This window comes from Lepidochelys kempii, chromosome 8, assembly GCF_965140265.1.
Source record: "Lepidochelys kempii isolate rLepKem1 chromosome 8, rLepKem1.hap2, whole genome shotgun sequence".
NCBI lineage: Eukaryota > Metazoa > Chordata > Testudines > Cheloniidae > Lepidochelys > Lepidochelys kempii.
The window spans coordinates 1,252,242-1,266,406 of NC_133263.1; the positions used below are offsets into that span (position 1 = coordinate 1,252,242).

General features: G+C 56.6%; 1 protein-coding gene across 9 annotated transcripts in view; it reads left to right on the forward strand.

Moving 5' to 3' along the window:
- HK3 (hexokinase 3) overlaps positions 1-14,165 on the forward strand; it is a 97,029-nt gene that overhangs the window by 54,761 nt on the left and 28,103 nt on the right. For 7 of the 9 annotated variants that reach the window (XM_073355116.1, XM_073355115.1, XM_073355120.1 and 4 more), the window contains one exon: positions 397-439. In XM_073355116.1, the coding sequence (XP_073211217.1) occupies positions 397-439 (43 nt within the window). Of the gene's footprint in view, positions 1-396; positions 440-1,636; positions 5,631-8,767; positions 8,917-14,165 lie in introns of those variants that run through there. The other 2 variants (XM_073355129.1, XM_073355126.1) reach the window with 2 other exon arrangements.

Below are 14,165 nucleotides of genomic sequence, written 5' to 3' on the forward strand. Positions count from 1 at the left end.
CTGCTGATGTGAAGCGGGGGCTCCATGCTCCTGGCTTGTCCCCATGTTGGGCTCTGGGGCCGATCCCCAGAACAGACGTGGCCCAGTCCCTAGGCATGCTAGTGAGCATTGTGCTCCGAGAGTCAGCCCCGCTGCAACCCGGCATCGCTGCTCAGTGCGGGGGACGGCGCAACCAGGCGTCTGGAAGTGAGATTCATTAGGGCTGTGTGTCTCCCAAGCATGCCCTGGGATGCAGCCTGCCTGCAGCCCGGGCTGCTCCTGCTAGCGAAGTGCAGTCGGCTGGTGTCACGGTCCCCTGCCCCACATGCAGGCATGTTGCCGCGGTCAGCAGTGCTGCTGGCCCCCAGAGACAGAGCTGCTGCGTCTATGTGAGGCTCTGCTGTGTTCTCATTGCAGATGCTGATGCTGGGGCCATGCTGGCAGCAGGAGGAGACCCGAGGTCAGCCGGGGCTTTGTGAACTGCAGGTTTTCTTCTCCCTGCTCTGCCCCGCCCTGGCAGCGTGGTGTCGCTGGCCGTTCTGGGCAGCGGTGCCCGGCACTGGCTGTGACTGTGTGCTGTTAATGCAGAGCCCACGGAATGAGCAGGGCAGAGAGAGCAGAGCTGGGGCCCTGAGCCCCCTTCTCGCGGCTCCTCTTGGTGCCCTGCTTCCACCAGCCCCTCAGCCACTGGGACAGGCCACTTTGCCTCTGGCTCAGCCTCAGTGCCAGCTTCCCACTTCATTCCCCAGACCTTGTCCCTTCCTTCCTGGATGCCAGGCTGCTGTGGGAGCCGGGGTCTTTGCTTCTCTCCCTTGAGAGCTCCTTGCCCAGGCTTGTCATCTCCTGCTGTCAGCAGTTTAGCCAGGGCTCCTGGGGAGTCATGCTCAGGGCTCCTTGCAGCTGGCCAGGCTCGGTGCTGGCCGAGGACAAGCTGGCTGGAGCCTGTGGCCAGCTGACCTGTTTGGAGGCTTTGCTGCAGAGCAGCTGCTCCCTGGCCCCTTTGAGGGCAGGGCGGCCCAGCTGGCAGAGTGGGGCTGGGGATGGGGTGTAGCAGGCAGGAGTCTGGGCAGGCAAATCCTGCAAGGAAGAGGGGTCGTTCTCCACTTGGGGAAGGGCAGGTGGAGGCTGGTTCAGGGATAGGGGAGCTTGGTTTGGGGATATCCTGGGCTGCTAGACTAGAGGACTGCCCAGCCCACTTCTGGGGCTCATCCCGGGCCCTTCAGCGAGCACCCAGGCCAACTGTGCAGGGGCGCATCGGGCAGCTCCTCCTTTCCAGCTGCTGACAGGAGCAACACCAGCCAGTGTTCGGGCCTGGAAAGGAGGCGGGCAGAGCAGCTTGCGGCGTGAATGGGAGGCTTGGCGGCCGGGCCTAGATGCAGCTCAGTGGTGGTGGCTTCTTGCCTGGTTTGGCATTTATCTCTTCATTCCCTCCTCATCTCCATCAGGCACACCCCGTCGGGGGCTGAGGAGGAAGCTGGGTGCAGCCTGGCCCGGGAGAGCCCCCTTCCACACCTGGCTTTCAGTGACTTGCCCATTCCACCCTATGTGTCCGCTCCCGAAGCCGCAGGCTACGCGGGGGGCTTCCAGCAGCAGGTGGCCTGCAGCCAGCAGCAGAACAAGGGCAGCCGGAGGAGGAGGAGGAAATTCTGAGGCTTGAGCCATGGAGAAGGGACCTCGGGAGACCCACAGCGAAGGGGCAGCAGGGCCGTAGCCTCTGCTGGCCTTGTGCAGTGAGAGCCCCGGGCAGAGCCCCTGCCTGCGGCCAGGCAGTGTGACGTGCTTGTGGGCCAGACTGGGAGCCGTGGGGCGGAGACTTGCTGTGGGGCGCTCTCCAGCCAGACACTGACACACATTTATGGGTGTGTTTATGGAATGGCAGCGACCCGGAGGAGCATTCGGTGTCTTTCTTTGGGGCCAGGGCAGGGAAGAGCAGCGTGGGATGCCCCAGTGACTAGAAATCTTGGTGCCCAGCGCTGGCCTGGGGCCACCCCAAAGGCTCTTGTACACAGCAGCCCTGCAGGACACAGTGCTGTCCCTACCCTGGCCGAGCGTGGGGCTGGGCTGTGCACGGGGCCAGCAGAGGATCCCAGCCATGGCTTTGGGTTCTCCTGAAAGCAGGAGGGTTTCCAGAGGCGGGGGTGGGGGTGCCGGGGCGCTGGCATTAGCTGTGCACCCAGTTGCTTGTTACATGAGGCTCTGGTGCCCTTTGATCCTCTCCTGCTCCAAAGCCCAGCGTGCTTCCTGGAGGCCCTGCAGGCTCCGTGGGGACTGCGGGGAGCTGGGAGAGCCCCTCCAAGCCCAGGAAATGCCAGAGCTTCAGAAATGCAGGGTGTGTGATGTGGCTGGCCCAGCCCTCCCGAGTCCCATGGCATCTGCTCAGGCATCCTGTACGGAGGCAGTAAGCCAGGGAGCTGGGTGCTGGTTGGGACAGGCATGGTCCCAGGAGTGGCTGCTGTCTGGGAATCAGGTGTGTGCTGAGAACTCTGCTGGTTTACAGACACTGACTGGCATGGCAGCCGATGGGCACAGACTGGCACAGCAGCCAGCAGGCACACCTCTGCTCCCCGCCCTACATTCAGCGGAGACTGCCAAGCTCAGAGGTGTGGGCTGGGCCAATGAACTGCTGCCCCAGCCCCTGGGGCTCCTCGCCCCGAGGCCCAGCTGTGCTCAGGAAGTGACCCGGAGGAAGGTGTGGCCCATGCTGGCCTTACCAAGGGCTAAAGGGAATGAACTGCTGGGCAGAGGGCAGGAGCCGCCCGGCTGCATGACCAGTGGGCAAGGGAGAGGGAGCGATTCGGGGCCCTCTGTAGGGGAGAATCCAACTGAAGTGAGCTGGGTTTGTCCTGCCCCAAAAGCTGGAGCTGGGGTTTGCCCTGAATGGCTGGCCCGAGGGATGCTGCCCATTCCCCAGGGTGTGTGCTCTTCCCGAGGTGCCTGAGCTTTCTGCTGTACCCCAGGCCAGCTGCCCTGCCCTCCTTGCAGAGCCAATGCAGGCAGCCAGCCCAGCCCAGCCCTGCCCATCACCTGGCTGGCCAGGTTGAGCATGTGGCTTTGGGCCCAGTGCTGGGGAGCAGCTGGTCCCCTGGTGCCCTTGACAGATGCCACCTTCTGACTCTGCTGTTGGTTTCCCCCACAACTCCCCTCTGCCATGCCCACATCTCCACCCCCAGCCTCTCCCCAGACTGTGGGGAAGCCACTGCCATGTCTTGCCTGCCCTCTGAGTGGCACAAGGCCCATGCCCCAGGGGAGGCACCATCAGGCTGGGCAGGGAGCTCGAGCTCCAGGCTCCATTGCAATGTGTGGAAGGGGGCTGGCTGGGGGGAATGGGACTGACTGGAAGGCAGGGCCCCTGGGCCATGCACCCACCCCATCCCGGCAGCCCCTCAAGGCCGGGGAGCAAAAGCCAGACTGCCGTGACAGCCACTGGGAAACGTGGCTGGGAGCCTGGGCAAAGCTGGTGCTTTCTCTCCCCTGTTCAATTGCTTGCAGCAAGCACAGAGGGGGGCGGGCTGGGGGAAGTCCCAATCCCCCTCCGCCCCCCCCCCCCCCCGGCAGGCACTCTGCGCAGTGGCAGCAAGGCTGGGGCGTGGAGCAGAACGTGGTCCCTGTGAGGCTGTTGTCAGCTCTTGGCCGTGCTGGCTTCTGCCCCAGGACGGCTGCTGCCCCTCACCCGGGCTTTCAGGTTTCTGGCAAGAGCCCCAGCTGCTGGCACGGGTGGCCCCAGGCAGTGTACGCATGGTAGCCAGGGCCCAGCTTTGGCCTGGGGCCATGCCAGAGCCCCCCCAAGCCCGGGCCAGAGCTCTTCCTCAGGGTTCTCCACCCGCGGCAGCCCAGCCCCCCACTGTTGCTGGCTGAGGCCCCTGAGTTGCTGGAGCAGGGGTGGGGGTTCTGTGTCCCTGCCCCGTGCCCCCTGGTTCCGTCAGCTCCAGCAGAAATTCTGGGAAGGGGGTGACACCACATCTAGTCCCTGGGCCCCGGCTAATGGGGACCCTGGCAGTGGCTCTGGAGTCCTGGACCCGGGAGCACGCTGCGGGAGGATGGAGCATGTGCGACCTGGAGGCAGCCAGTGTCCCTGCCCCTGGCACCAATCCCATGGATCTGGTGTCCCAGTCCTAGCACATGGTCTCTCCCTGCCCCCCCAGGCAGTGTCGGGGGCCGGTGGCGCCGCTCCCCGGTGCCTGGGCAATGGAAAAGGGCAGATTATAGCGTGTTAAGCCCGGGGTGGGTCACCCCCCACACCAGCTGCTGCAGTTGGCTCTGGAGTAGGGGCAGCCTCGGGCTGGCTCTCCGCGTCTCAGCTGGCCAAGGAGGGGAGCTCAGCCTCCTGGTCTCGTCCATCCTCTGCTGTGACCAGAAGCCGATTAGGGGTTTGTGGGGCCCTAGGCAGAGCAAGTGGGGGTCCCACCCCACCCCTTCCACTTATGGTTCTCCCTGTCCTCCTCCTGCCCCCCATCCCAGCCCTCCTGCCAGGGGGCTGGGCCGGGGCGTGGGGGCACCCAATTGTCTGGGGCCCCTGGGCATGGGCCCTGATGGCCCAGTGGCTAATCCGTCACTGGCTGCGATGGCTGCCAAGGGCCAGGGATACACCCCCTTCCCTGACTCACCCCACACACCCCCAGGGGGCAGGCCCACAGATTCCGCTTGGCAGGCTCTGGCTTCGTGTGCCAGCTCCCCCCAGCGGCAAGTGCTGGCAGAGCCAGGGCAGGCCCACATGGCTGGGTAGTGCCCCCAGCTCATTAATCCCACCGGGCCTGGGCCACTGCCCAGCCAATCCCTGGCCAGGCCAGGAACCAGAGCCATGCCCAGGGCCTGGAGGGGCTCGGCGTCTGAAAGGCCAGCACGGGCCTTTCCCCCGGGCTGTCACCTCCTGGAGCCGGCTCTTGGGGATGCTGTGGGTCCCAGCTGGGGCCAGCTCTGCTTCAGCCTCAGCAGCGACCATCCCCAGCCCTGCTCCCACTGCCGGGGGAGGCAGCTGGTTCCCAGGGTTTGTTCCCAGCGGCAGTCTGGCTTCCCTCCCTGCTCGGCTGGCCTGGGGCAGACCTGAGCCAATGTCTCCCAGTGGGACAATCCCCTTCCGCTCTGTGGGGCACAGCCAGTGACCCCTTGTCTGTGGAGTGACTGCAGGGCCCCAGCCCAGCGGGGGCCAGGCTCAGCCCTTGCAGTGGGGGGGTGCAGCTATGTGAGGTCCTGTGACACAGCAGGGAGTGGGGCAGATTGACCTGGGGATGTTGCAGGGGAGTTTCATTGGGGAGGGGAGCCTTCCGTTGGGGGAAGACACCTGAGCCAGGAGGGGGGTTGGGGCCAGGTGACACCTGCCCAGGAAACTGGACAAAGGCAGGAGGAGAAGCTGGGGGGAGGCTGGGGGAGATGACTGGAGGGGTTTCCAGTTTTGGGGAGTTGGCTGGGGAAGAGGAGGGAGTCCCAAGGCTGGGGTCTAATCTCCCTGCCCCCCAGAAGGGCCTGACTAAGGGATCCTGTTTATGCCTGCAAGCTCTGGGTTGGATTGTGTTCCTGTCGTCTCTAATAAACCTTCTGTTCTCCTGGCTGGCTGAGAGTCACGGTGAATCGCAGGAAGTGGGGGTGCAGGGCCCTGACTCCCCCTCACACCATGACAACTGGTGGTAGCGGTGGGATCTACGGCACTGCCTGCAGTAAGTGACTGGGGAGCAGTAAACGAAGGGGGATTGACAGGGACCAGGCATGCTGAAGCTTCAGAGGGAAGCGGTTTCGGGGGGTGGAGGAGCTATGGTTAACCCCAGGGAGTGGTGACCTGGAGAAGGGCTGGCACACTGGGGGGTCCTGGAAGCCGTGGGGAGCTGAGAGCACCCAGGCCTGCGAGTGGCCAGCAGGGAGATGTACGCTAAGTGCCTTATGAGCCACCTGGTGGAGGGGGCTGCGCACTGGGAGGCTCACCAAAGAGCAGCTGGTTGCCCAGCTGGAGGAGGAGGATCACTCGGATGACCCGATCCCTGTCTCTGAGGGAAGCCGCCCAGCAGAGGCAGCGTGGGCCCCACTGCCTGACCTGGCTGGGAGGGGTCAGACGGCTGCCGAGGGCATCCCGAGACCCCTCCTAACTATGCCTGGGGAGGAGCCCACTGAATACCGAGGGTACCCTGATCCTGGCAGCCAGCCAGGGATCCTCCCAGCAGAGCTCCCCATCCTTGGAGCAGAGGGGGCTGGAATGGGAGAGGGAGATAAAACTGAGAGAGCTAGAGGATCACGAAAGCAGCAACAGCATGAGCTGGAGCTGGCCAGGCTGAGGAGCAGCGAGCCTCCGGCTGCAGTGAGTGAGGGGGGACCAAGACTGCACCGAGCTTTGATAAGTGCGTCCTGGCCCAGCGTAAGGAGGGGGAGGACACAGATCAGTGCTTCTCAAGCTATCTGTTGTGGGGGCTGGCATTTTTCCCCAATGTGCGCACAGACTGGCAGCCGATGGCTCGCAGACCGGCACCGGTCCGCAGACCACCACTTTGAGTAGTGCTGACATAGATGACTTCCTGACGGCCTTTGAGAACGCCTGCAAGCCGCACAGGTTGCCCCTGCTGACAGGCTCTGGTTTCTCACCCCCCTACTGCACCCCAAGCAATGTCGATGTACAGCCAAATGGAAGGGGCAGAGAAAAGGGACTATGAACTATTCAAAAAGACCCTGCTACACGAGTTTGGGCTGACTCCCGAGATGTACCGGGAAAGGTTCCAGAGTCAGTATAAAACACCTGAGGTCACGTATCTGCAACTGGCCACCCGCATGGAGGGATATGCCCTCAAGTGAGCAGATGGGGCCCAGACGAAGGAGGACCTGCTTGACCTAATCATACTGGAGCAACTGTATGAACAGTGCCCATCCGACCTGAGGCTGTGGTTGGTGGACAAAAAGCTCAAGAACCCCCAGCACACAGGGCAGCTGGCCGACGAGTTTGTGAACAGCCGGTCAAGGGGTGGAAGGGAGGCGTCCCAAAGGAACAGGCCCCCCACAATGCAGAGAGAGAGTCACCATGGGGCCTCCCAAAGGGGGAATATGGAGAACCCCCTCCCAAGGGGAACATCTGGCATCAGGACCAACCGATCCGCTCGAGGGGACCAAAGTGACCTGAGCTGCTATCACTGTGGCCAGAGAGACCACGTACGGACCCAGTGCCCCAGGCTCAGGGACAGACTGAGCAGACTGAACCTGCACAGGGTTAACTGGGTAGGGACCAGTCCAGATGAGGGGCAGGCTTCCCAGACAAGGGGGGCTGGCAGCTTATCCCCTGCTCAGGAGGGAGGAGCGCCCCAGACCAGCTCCTCTGGAGGGCTGGATGCTCCAGACTCAGGGTGCTCGGTTTACAGGGTGGGCATGGGGCTGTTCCTCCGGAGAGAGTGCCTTGTTCCCCTGGAGGTGGATGGGAGGAAGGTCCAGGGACACTGGGACACGGGCACTGAGGTGACACTGGCCCGGCCTGAGGTGGTGGCCCAGATCGGGTGGTGCCCGACACCTACCTGACCCTGATGGCAGAACCCGTGGTGAGGGTACATCTGAAATGGGGGGGCCAAGGAGGGCCCCAAGGACATGGGGGTGCACCACCATTTGTCCACTGAGTTGTTGATGGGGAGTGACCCTGGAGAACTGGCCAAGCAACCTCCAGGGTGCCCTGGTTGTGACCCGTAGCCAGAGCTGCCAAGGGGTACTGCGCCCTGACCTCGGGAAGGATACCTTACCAGAGGTGCAGGACCCCACCTCAGTGGGGAGGGAGCGCCCAGGGACAAGGCTCAGAGAGGCTGCGGCCTCAGACCCGGCCAGCGAGAAGGAGCAGGCCCCCATCCCTTCCCCAGCTGCTGAGTTCCAGAAATCATAGAATATCAGGGTTGGAAGGGACCTAAGGAGATAATCTAGTCCAACCCCTTGCTCAAAGCAGGACCAAACCCCAATTTTTGCCCCAGATCCCTAAATGGCCCCCTCAAGGATTGAACTCACAACCCTGCATTTAGCAGGCCAATGCTCAAACCACTGAGCTATCCCTCCCCCCGATCCCTCCTTGCGGAAGCTCAGGGACCTGGCCGACCTCAGTGTGGGACGGACCATGAGGAGAGGCTGCCAGGAGAGGTTCCTGTGGGAGAAGGGGTTCCTGTACCGAGAATGGGCTCCCACAAGGGAAGTAGAGTCCTGTGGGATCAGGAGGCAGCTGGGGGTCCCCCAGAAGTATCGCTGCAAGCTCCTGTCCCTGGCCCATGACATCCCCCTCGCAGGGCACCAGGGAATCCGGCGCACCCGGCAGAGGTTGCTACAGAACTTTTACTGGCCCGGGGTCTTTACCAAGGTCCGGCAGTATTGCCGATCCTGTGACCCCTGTCAGAGGGTGGGGAAGGTCCGGGACAAGGGGAAAGCGGCTTTGAGACCTTTGCCCATCATAGAGGAGCCTTTCCAGAAGGTGGCCCTGGACATCGTGGGGCCTCTCAGCAGGACGACCCGGTCGGGGAAGAAATACATTCTGGGGGTGGTAGATTTCACCACCCGCTACCCCGAGGCAGTGCCCTTAGCTTCCATTGAAGCCGACACCGTGGCCGACGCGCTCCTGACCATTTTCAGCCGAGTGGGGTTCCCCAAGGAAGTCTTGACAGACCAAGGCTCCAACTTCATGTCGGCCCTGCTCCGGTGCTTGTGGGAGAAATGTGGGGTCCGGCACGACTGGGCCTCAGCTTATCACCCCCAGGCCAATGGGCTGGTGGAGAGGTTCAATGGGACGCTAAAGATGATGCTGAAAACCTTTATGGACCAGCACCCGCAGGATTGGGACAAGTACTTGCCTCACCTGCTGTTCGCGTACAGGGAGGTGCCCCAGGAGTCTACCGGATTTTCACCTTTCGAACTGTTATATGGAAGGAGGATAAGGGGCCCCCTGGACCTGATGAGAGACAAATAGGAGGGGAAGGCCACTCCCGATGGGGAGTCAATGGTGGAGTATGTTCTCATAGACTTTAAGGTCAGAAAGGACCATTATGGTCATCTAGTCTGACCTCCTGCACAATGCAGGCCACAGAATCTCACCCACCCACTCCTGCGAAAAACCTCTCACCTATGTCTGAGCTATTGAAGTCCACAAATCATGGTTTAAAGACTTCAAGGTGCAGAGACTCCTCCAGCAAGTGACCCATGCCCCACGCGGCAGGGAAAGGCGAAAAACCCCGAGGGCCTCTGCCAATCTTCCCTGGAGATAAATTCCTTCCCGACCCCAAATATGGTGATCAGCTGAACCCTGAGCATGTGGGCAAGACTCAATAGCCAGACACCCAGGAAAGAATTCTCTGTAGTAACTCAGATCCCACCCCATCTAACATCCCATCACAGGCCATTGGGCCTATTTACCACTAATAGTCCAAGATCAATTAATTGCCAAAATCATGTTATCCCATCATACCATCTCCTCCATGAATTTATCAAGCGTAATCTTGAAGCCAGATAGGTCTTTTGCCCCCACTGCTTCCCTTGGAAGGCTGCTCCAGAACTTCACTCCTCTGAGGGTTAGAAACCTTCGTCTAATTTCAAGTCTAAACTTCCCGATGGCCAATTTATATCCATTTGTTCTTGTGTCCACATTGGTATTGAGCTTAAATAATTCTTCTCCCTCTGTGGTATTTATCCCTCTGATATATTTATAGAGAGCAATTCTATCTCCCCGCAGCCTTCTTTTGGTTAGGCTAAACAAGCCAAGCTCCTTGAGTCTCCTTTCATGAGACAGGTTTTCCATTCCTCGGATCATCCTAGTAGCCCTTCTCTGTACCTGTTCTAGTTTGAATTCATTCTTCTTAAACATGGGAGACCAGAACTGCACACAGTGTTCCAGGTGAGGTCTCACCAGTGCCTTGTATAACGGCACTAACACCTCCTTATCTCTACCGGAAATACCTCGCCTGATGCATCCCAAGACCGCATTAACTTTTTTCACGGCCATTTCACATTGACGGCTCATAGTCATCCCATGATCAACCAATACTCCAAGGTCCTTCTCCTCCTCCATTACTTCTAATTGATGCGTCCCCTGCTTATAGCTAAAATTCTTGTTATTAATCCCTAAATGCATAACCTTACACTTCTCACTGTTAAATTTCATCCTATTGCTATTACTCCAGTTTACAAGGTCATCCAGATCTTCCTGTATGATATCCCGGTCCTTCTCTAAATTGGCAATACCTCCCAGCTTTGTATCATCCGCAAACTCCCACTTTTTGTGCCGAGGTCAATAATAAAAAGATTAAATAAGATTGGTCCCAAAACTGATCCCTGGGGAACTCCACTGGTAACCTCCCTCCAGCCTGACAGTTCACCTTTCAGTGTGACCCACTGTAGTCTCCCCTTTAACCAGTTCCTTATCCACCTTTCAATTTTCATATTGAGCCCCATCTTTTCCAATTTAGCTAATTCCCCATGTGGCACCGTATCAAATGCCTTACTGAAATCGAGGTAAATTAGATCCACTGTGTTTCCTTTGTCTAAAAAATCTGTTACTTTCTTGAAGAAGGAGATCAAGTTGGTTTGGCATGATCTACCTTTTGTAAAACCATGTTGTATTTTGTGCCATTTACCATTGACCTCAATGTCCTTAACTACTTTCTCCTTCAAAATTTTTTCCAAGACCTTGCATACTACAGATGTTGAACTAACAGGCCTGTAGTTACCTGGATCACTTTTTTCCCCTTAGAATCATAGAATCATAGAATATCAGGGTTGGAAGGGACCTCAGTAGGTCATCTAGTCCAACCCCCTGCTCAAAAGCAGGACCCATCCCCAACTAAATCATCCCAGCCAGGGCTTTGTCAAGCCTGACCTTAAAAACTTCTAAGGAAGGAGATTCCACCACCTCCCTAGGCAACGCATTCCAGTGTTTCACCACCCTCCTAGTGAAAAAGTTTTTCCTAATATCCAACCTAAACCTCCCCCACTGCAACTTGAGACCATTACTCCTTGTCCTGTCCTCTTCCACCACTGAGAATAGTCTAGAACCATCCTCTCTGGAACCACCCCTCAGGTAGTTGAAAGCAGCTATCAAATCCCCCCTCATTCTTCTCTTCCGCAGACTAAACAATCCCAGTTCCCTCAGCCTCTCCTCATAAGTCATGTGTTCCAGACCCCTAATCATTTTTGTTGCCCTCCGCTGGACTCTTTCCAATTTATCCACATCCTTCTTGTAGTGTGGGGCCCAAAACTGGACACAGTACTCCAGATGAGGCCTCACCAATGTCGAATAGAGGGGAACGATCACGTCCCTTGATCTGCTGGCAATGCCCCTACTTATACATCCCAAAATGCCATTGGCCTTCTTGGCAACAAGGGCACACTGCTGGCTCATATCCAGCTTCTCGTCCACTGTCACCCCTAGGTCCTTTTCTGCAGAACTGCTGCCTAGCCATTCGGTCCCTAGTTTTTGCTGTGCATTGGGTTCTTCCGTCCTAAGTGCAGGACCCTGCACTTATCCTTATTGAACCTCATCAGATTTCTTTTGGCCCAATCCTCCAATTTGTCTAGGTCCCTCTGTATCCTATCCCTGCCCTCCAGCATATCTACCACTCCTCCCAGTTTAGTATCATCCGCAAATTTGCTGAGAGTGCAATCCACACCATCCTCCAGATCATTTATGAAGATATTAAACAAAACCGGCCCCAGGACCGACCCCTGGGGCACTCCACTTGACACCGGCTGCCAACTAGACATGGAGCCATTGATCACTACCCGTTGAGCCCGACAATCTAGCCAACTTTCTACCCACCTTATAGTGCATGCATCCAGCCCATACTTCTTTAACTTGCTGACAAGAATACTGTGGGAGACCGTGTCAAAAGCTTTGCTAAAGTCAAGATACAATACATCCACTGCTTTCCCTTCATCCACAGAACCAGTAATCTCATCATAGAAGGCGATTAGATTAGTCAGGCATGACCTTCCCTTGGTGAATCCATGCTGACTCTTCCTGATCACTTTCCTCTCATGTAAGTGCTTCAGGATTGATTCTTTGAGGACCTGCTCCATGATTTTTCCGGGGACTGAGGTGAGCTGACTGGCCTGCAGTTCCCAGGATCCTCCTTCTTCCCTTTTTTAAAGATTGGCACTACATTAGCCTTTTTCCAGTCATCTGGGACTTCCCCCGTTCGCCACGAGTTTTCAAAGATAATGGCCAATGGCTCTGCAATCACAGCCGCCAGTTCCTTCAGCACTCTCGGATGCAACGCATCCGGCCCCATGGACCTGTGCACGTCCAGCTTTTCTAAATAGTCCCTAACCACCTTTCTTAAAAATAGGAACTATGTCAGCAATTCTCCAATCATACGGTAGAACCCCTAAGTTTACAGATTCATTAAAAATTCTTGCTCATGGGCTTGCAATTTCATGTGCCAATTCCTTTAATATTCTTGGATGAAGATGATCTGGGCCCCCTGATTTAGTCCCATTAAGCTGTTCGAGTTTGGCTTCCACCTCAGATATGGTAATATCTACCTCCAGATCCTCATTCCCATTTGTCATGCTACCATTATCCCTAAGATCCTCATTAGCCTCATTAAAGACTGAGGCAAAGTATTTGTTTAGATATTGGGCCATGCCTAGATTATCCTTGACCTCCACTCCATCCTCAGTGTTTAGCGGTCCCACTTCTTCTTTCCTTTTTTTCTTATTTATATGGCTATAGAAGCTTTTACTATTGGTTTTAATTCCCTTTGCAAGGTCCAACTCTACATGACTTTTAGCCTGTCTCACTTTATCCCTACATGTTCTGACCTCCATAAGGCAGCTTTCCTTGCTGATCCCTCCCATCTTCCACTCCCTGTATGCTTTCTGCTTTTTCTTAATCACCTCTCTGAGATGCTTGCTCCTCCAGCTTGGTCTACAACTCCTGCCTATGAATTTTTCCCCTTTCTTGGGATGCAGGCTTCTGATAGCTTCTGCAGCTTTGATTTAAAGTAATCCCAGGCCTCCTCTACCTTTAGATCCATAAATTCTTCAGTCCAATCCACTTCCCTAACTAATGTCCTTAATTTTTGAAAGTCAGCCTTTTTGAAATCAAAAACCCTAGTCCCAGATTTATTTTTGTTTATCCTTCTGTTCAGTTTGAACTAAATTAGCTCATGATCGCTCAAACCAAGGTTGTCCCCTACAGCCATTTCTTTTAGGAGGTCCTCACTACTCACCAAAACCAAATCTAAAATGTCATCCCCTCTAGTCAGTTCAGTAACTACTTGATGAAGGAATCCATCAGCTATCGCATCCAGGAACATCTGAGCCCTATTGTTATTCCTAGCACTCGTCCTCCAGTCTATATCTGGGAAGTTAAAGTCTCCCATGATCACGCAGTTTCCATTAGTATTTACTTTATTAAAAACATTGAAGAGGGCTCGATCCATATCCACATCGGACCCCGGCGGTCTCTAGCTCACCCCAAGCACTATCCCAGGGCAGGCTCGAGTCGTTTTCTTCCCCAATGTGATTTTTGCCCAGACAGACTCTGTCTGATCCATTCCATCGCTTCTTATTTCTTTACAGTCGACCTCCTCCTTGATAGACAATGCAACTCCACCACCTTTGCCTTTATTTCTGTCTTTCCTAAACAGCACGTCCCCCTCAATACCCGTACGCCAGTCGTGACGACTGTTCCACCCTGTTCCTGGTCTCCCTAGAATACCCGGGTTCACGTCCTGCACCGGTAGCTCTGGTTCCTCCATTTTCTCACCCAGGCTCCTCGCACTGGTGTAGAAACAGCTTCATTTTTGCTGTTTGGCCTCGCTCGCGTTCTGTACCTGATTCGGCACGGCCATTCTCCAGCCCGTATCACCTATTTGACTGGTACCCTCACTGCCCTTCCTCCTTATGGCCATTCTCCTACCTACGGCTGTCTCCTTTCTTATTTCGTTTTCTTTCCTCTCAATGTTAAAATCTAACAAGGAGATTACCTGGACATCTCCCAGCCATCTCCCCCAGGTTCCTAGTTTAAAGCTCTTTTAATCAGTTGTGCCAGCCTCCATCCTAGAAGTCTATTTCCCTCCTCACTCAGGTGAAGTCCGTCCGGAGAGAACTGTCCTCTGTCCATGAAGGCCTCCCAGTGGCCATACATCCCAAAGCCCTCCTTATAGCACCACTGCTTGAGCCATCCGTTGAGCATCATAATCTTGTCACACCTTTGTTGCCCTCCTCTAGGAACAGGCAAAATCCATTGAAGGTCACCT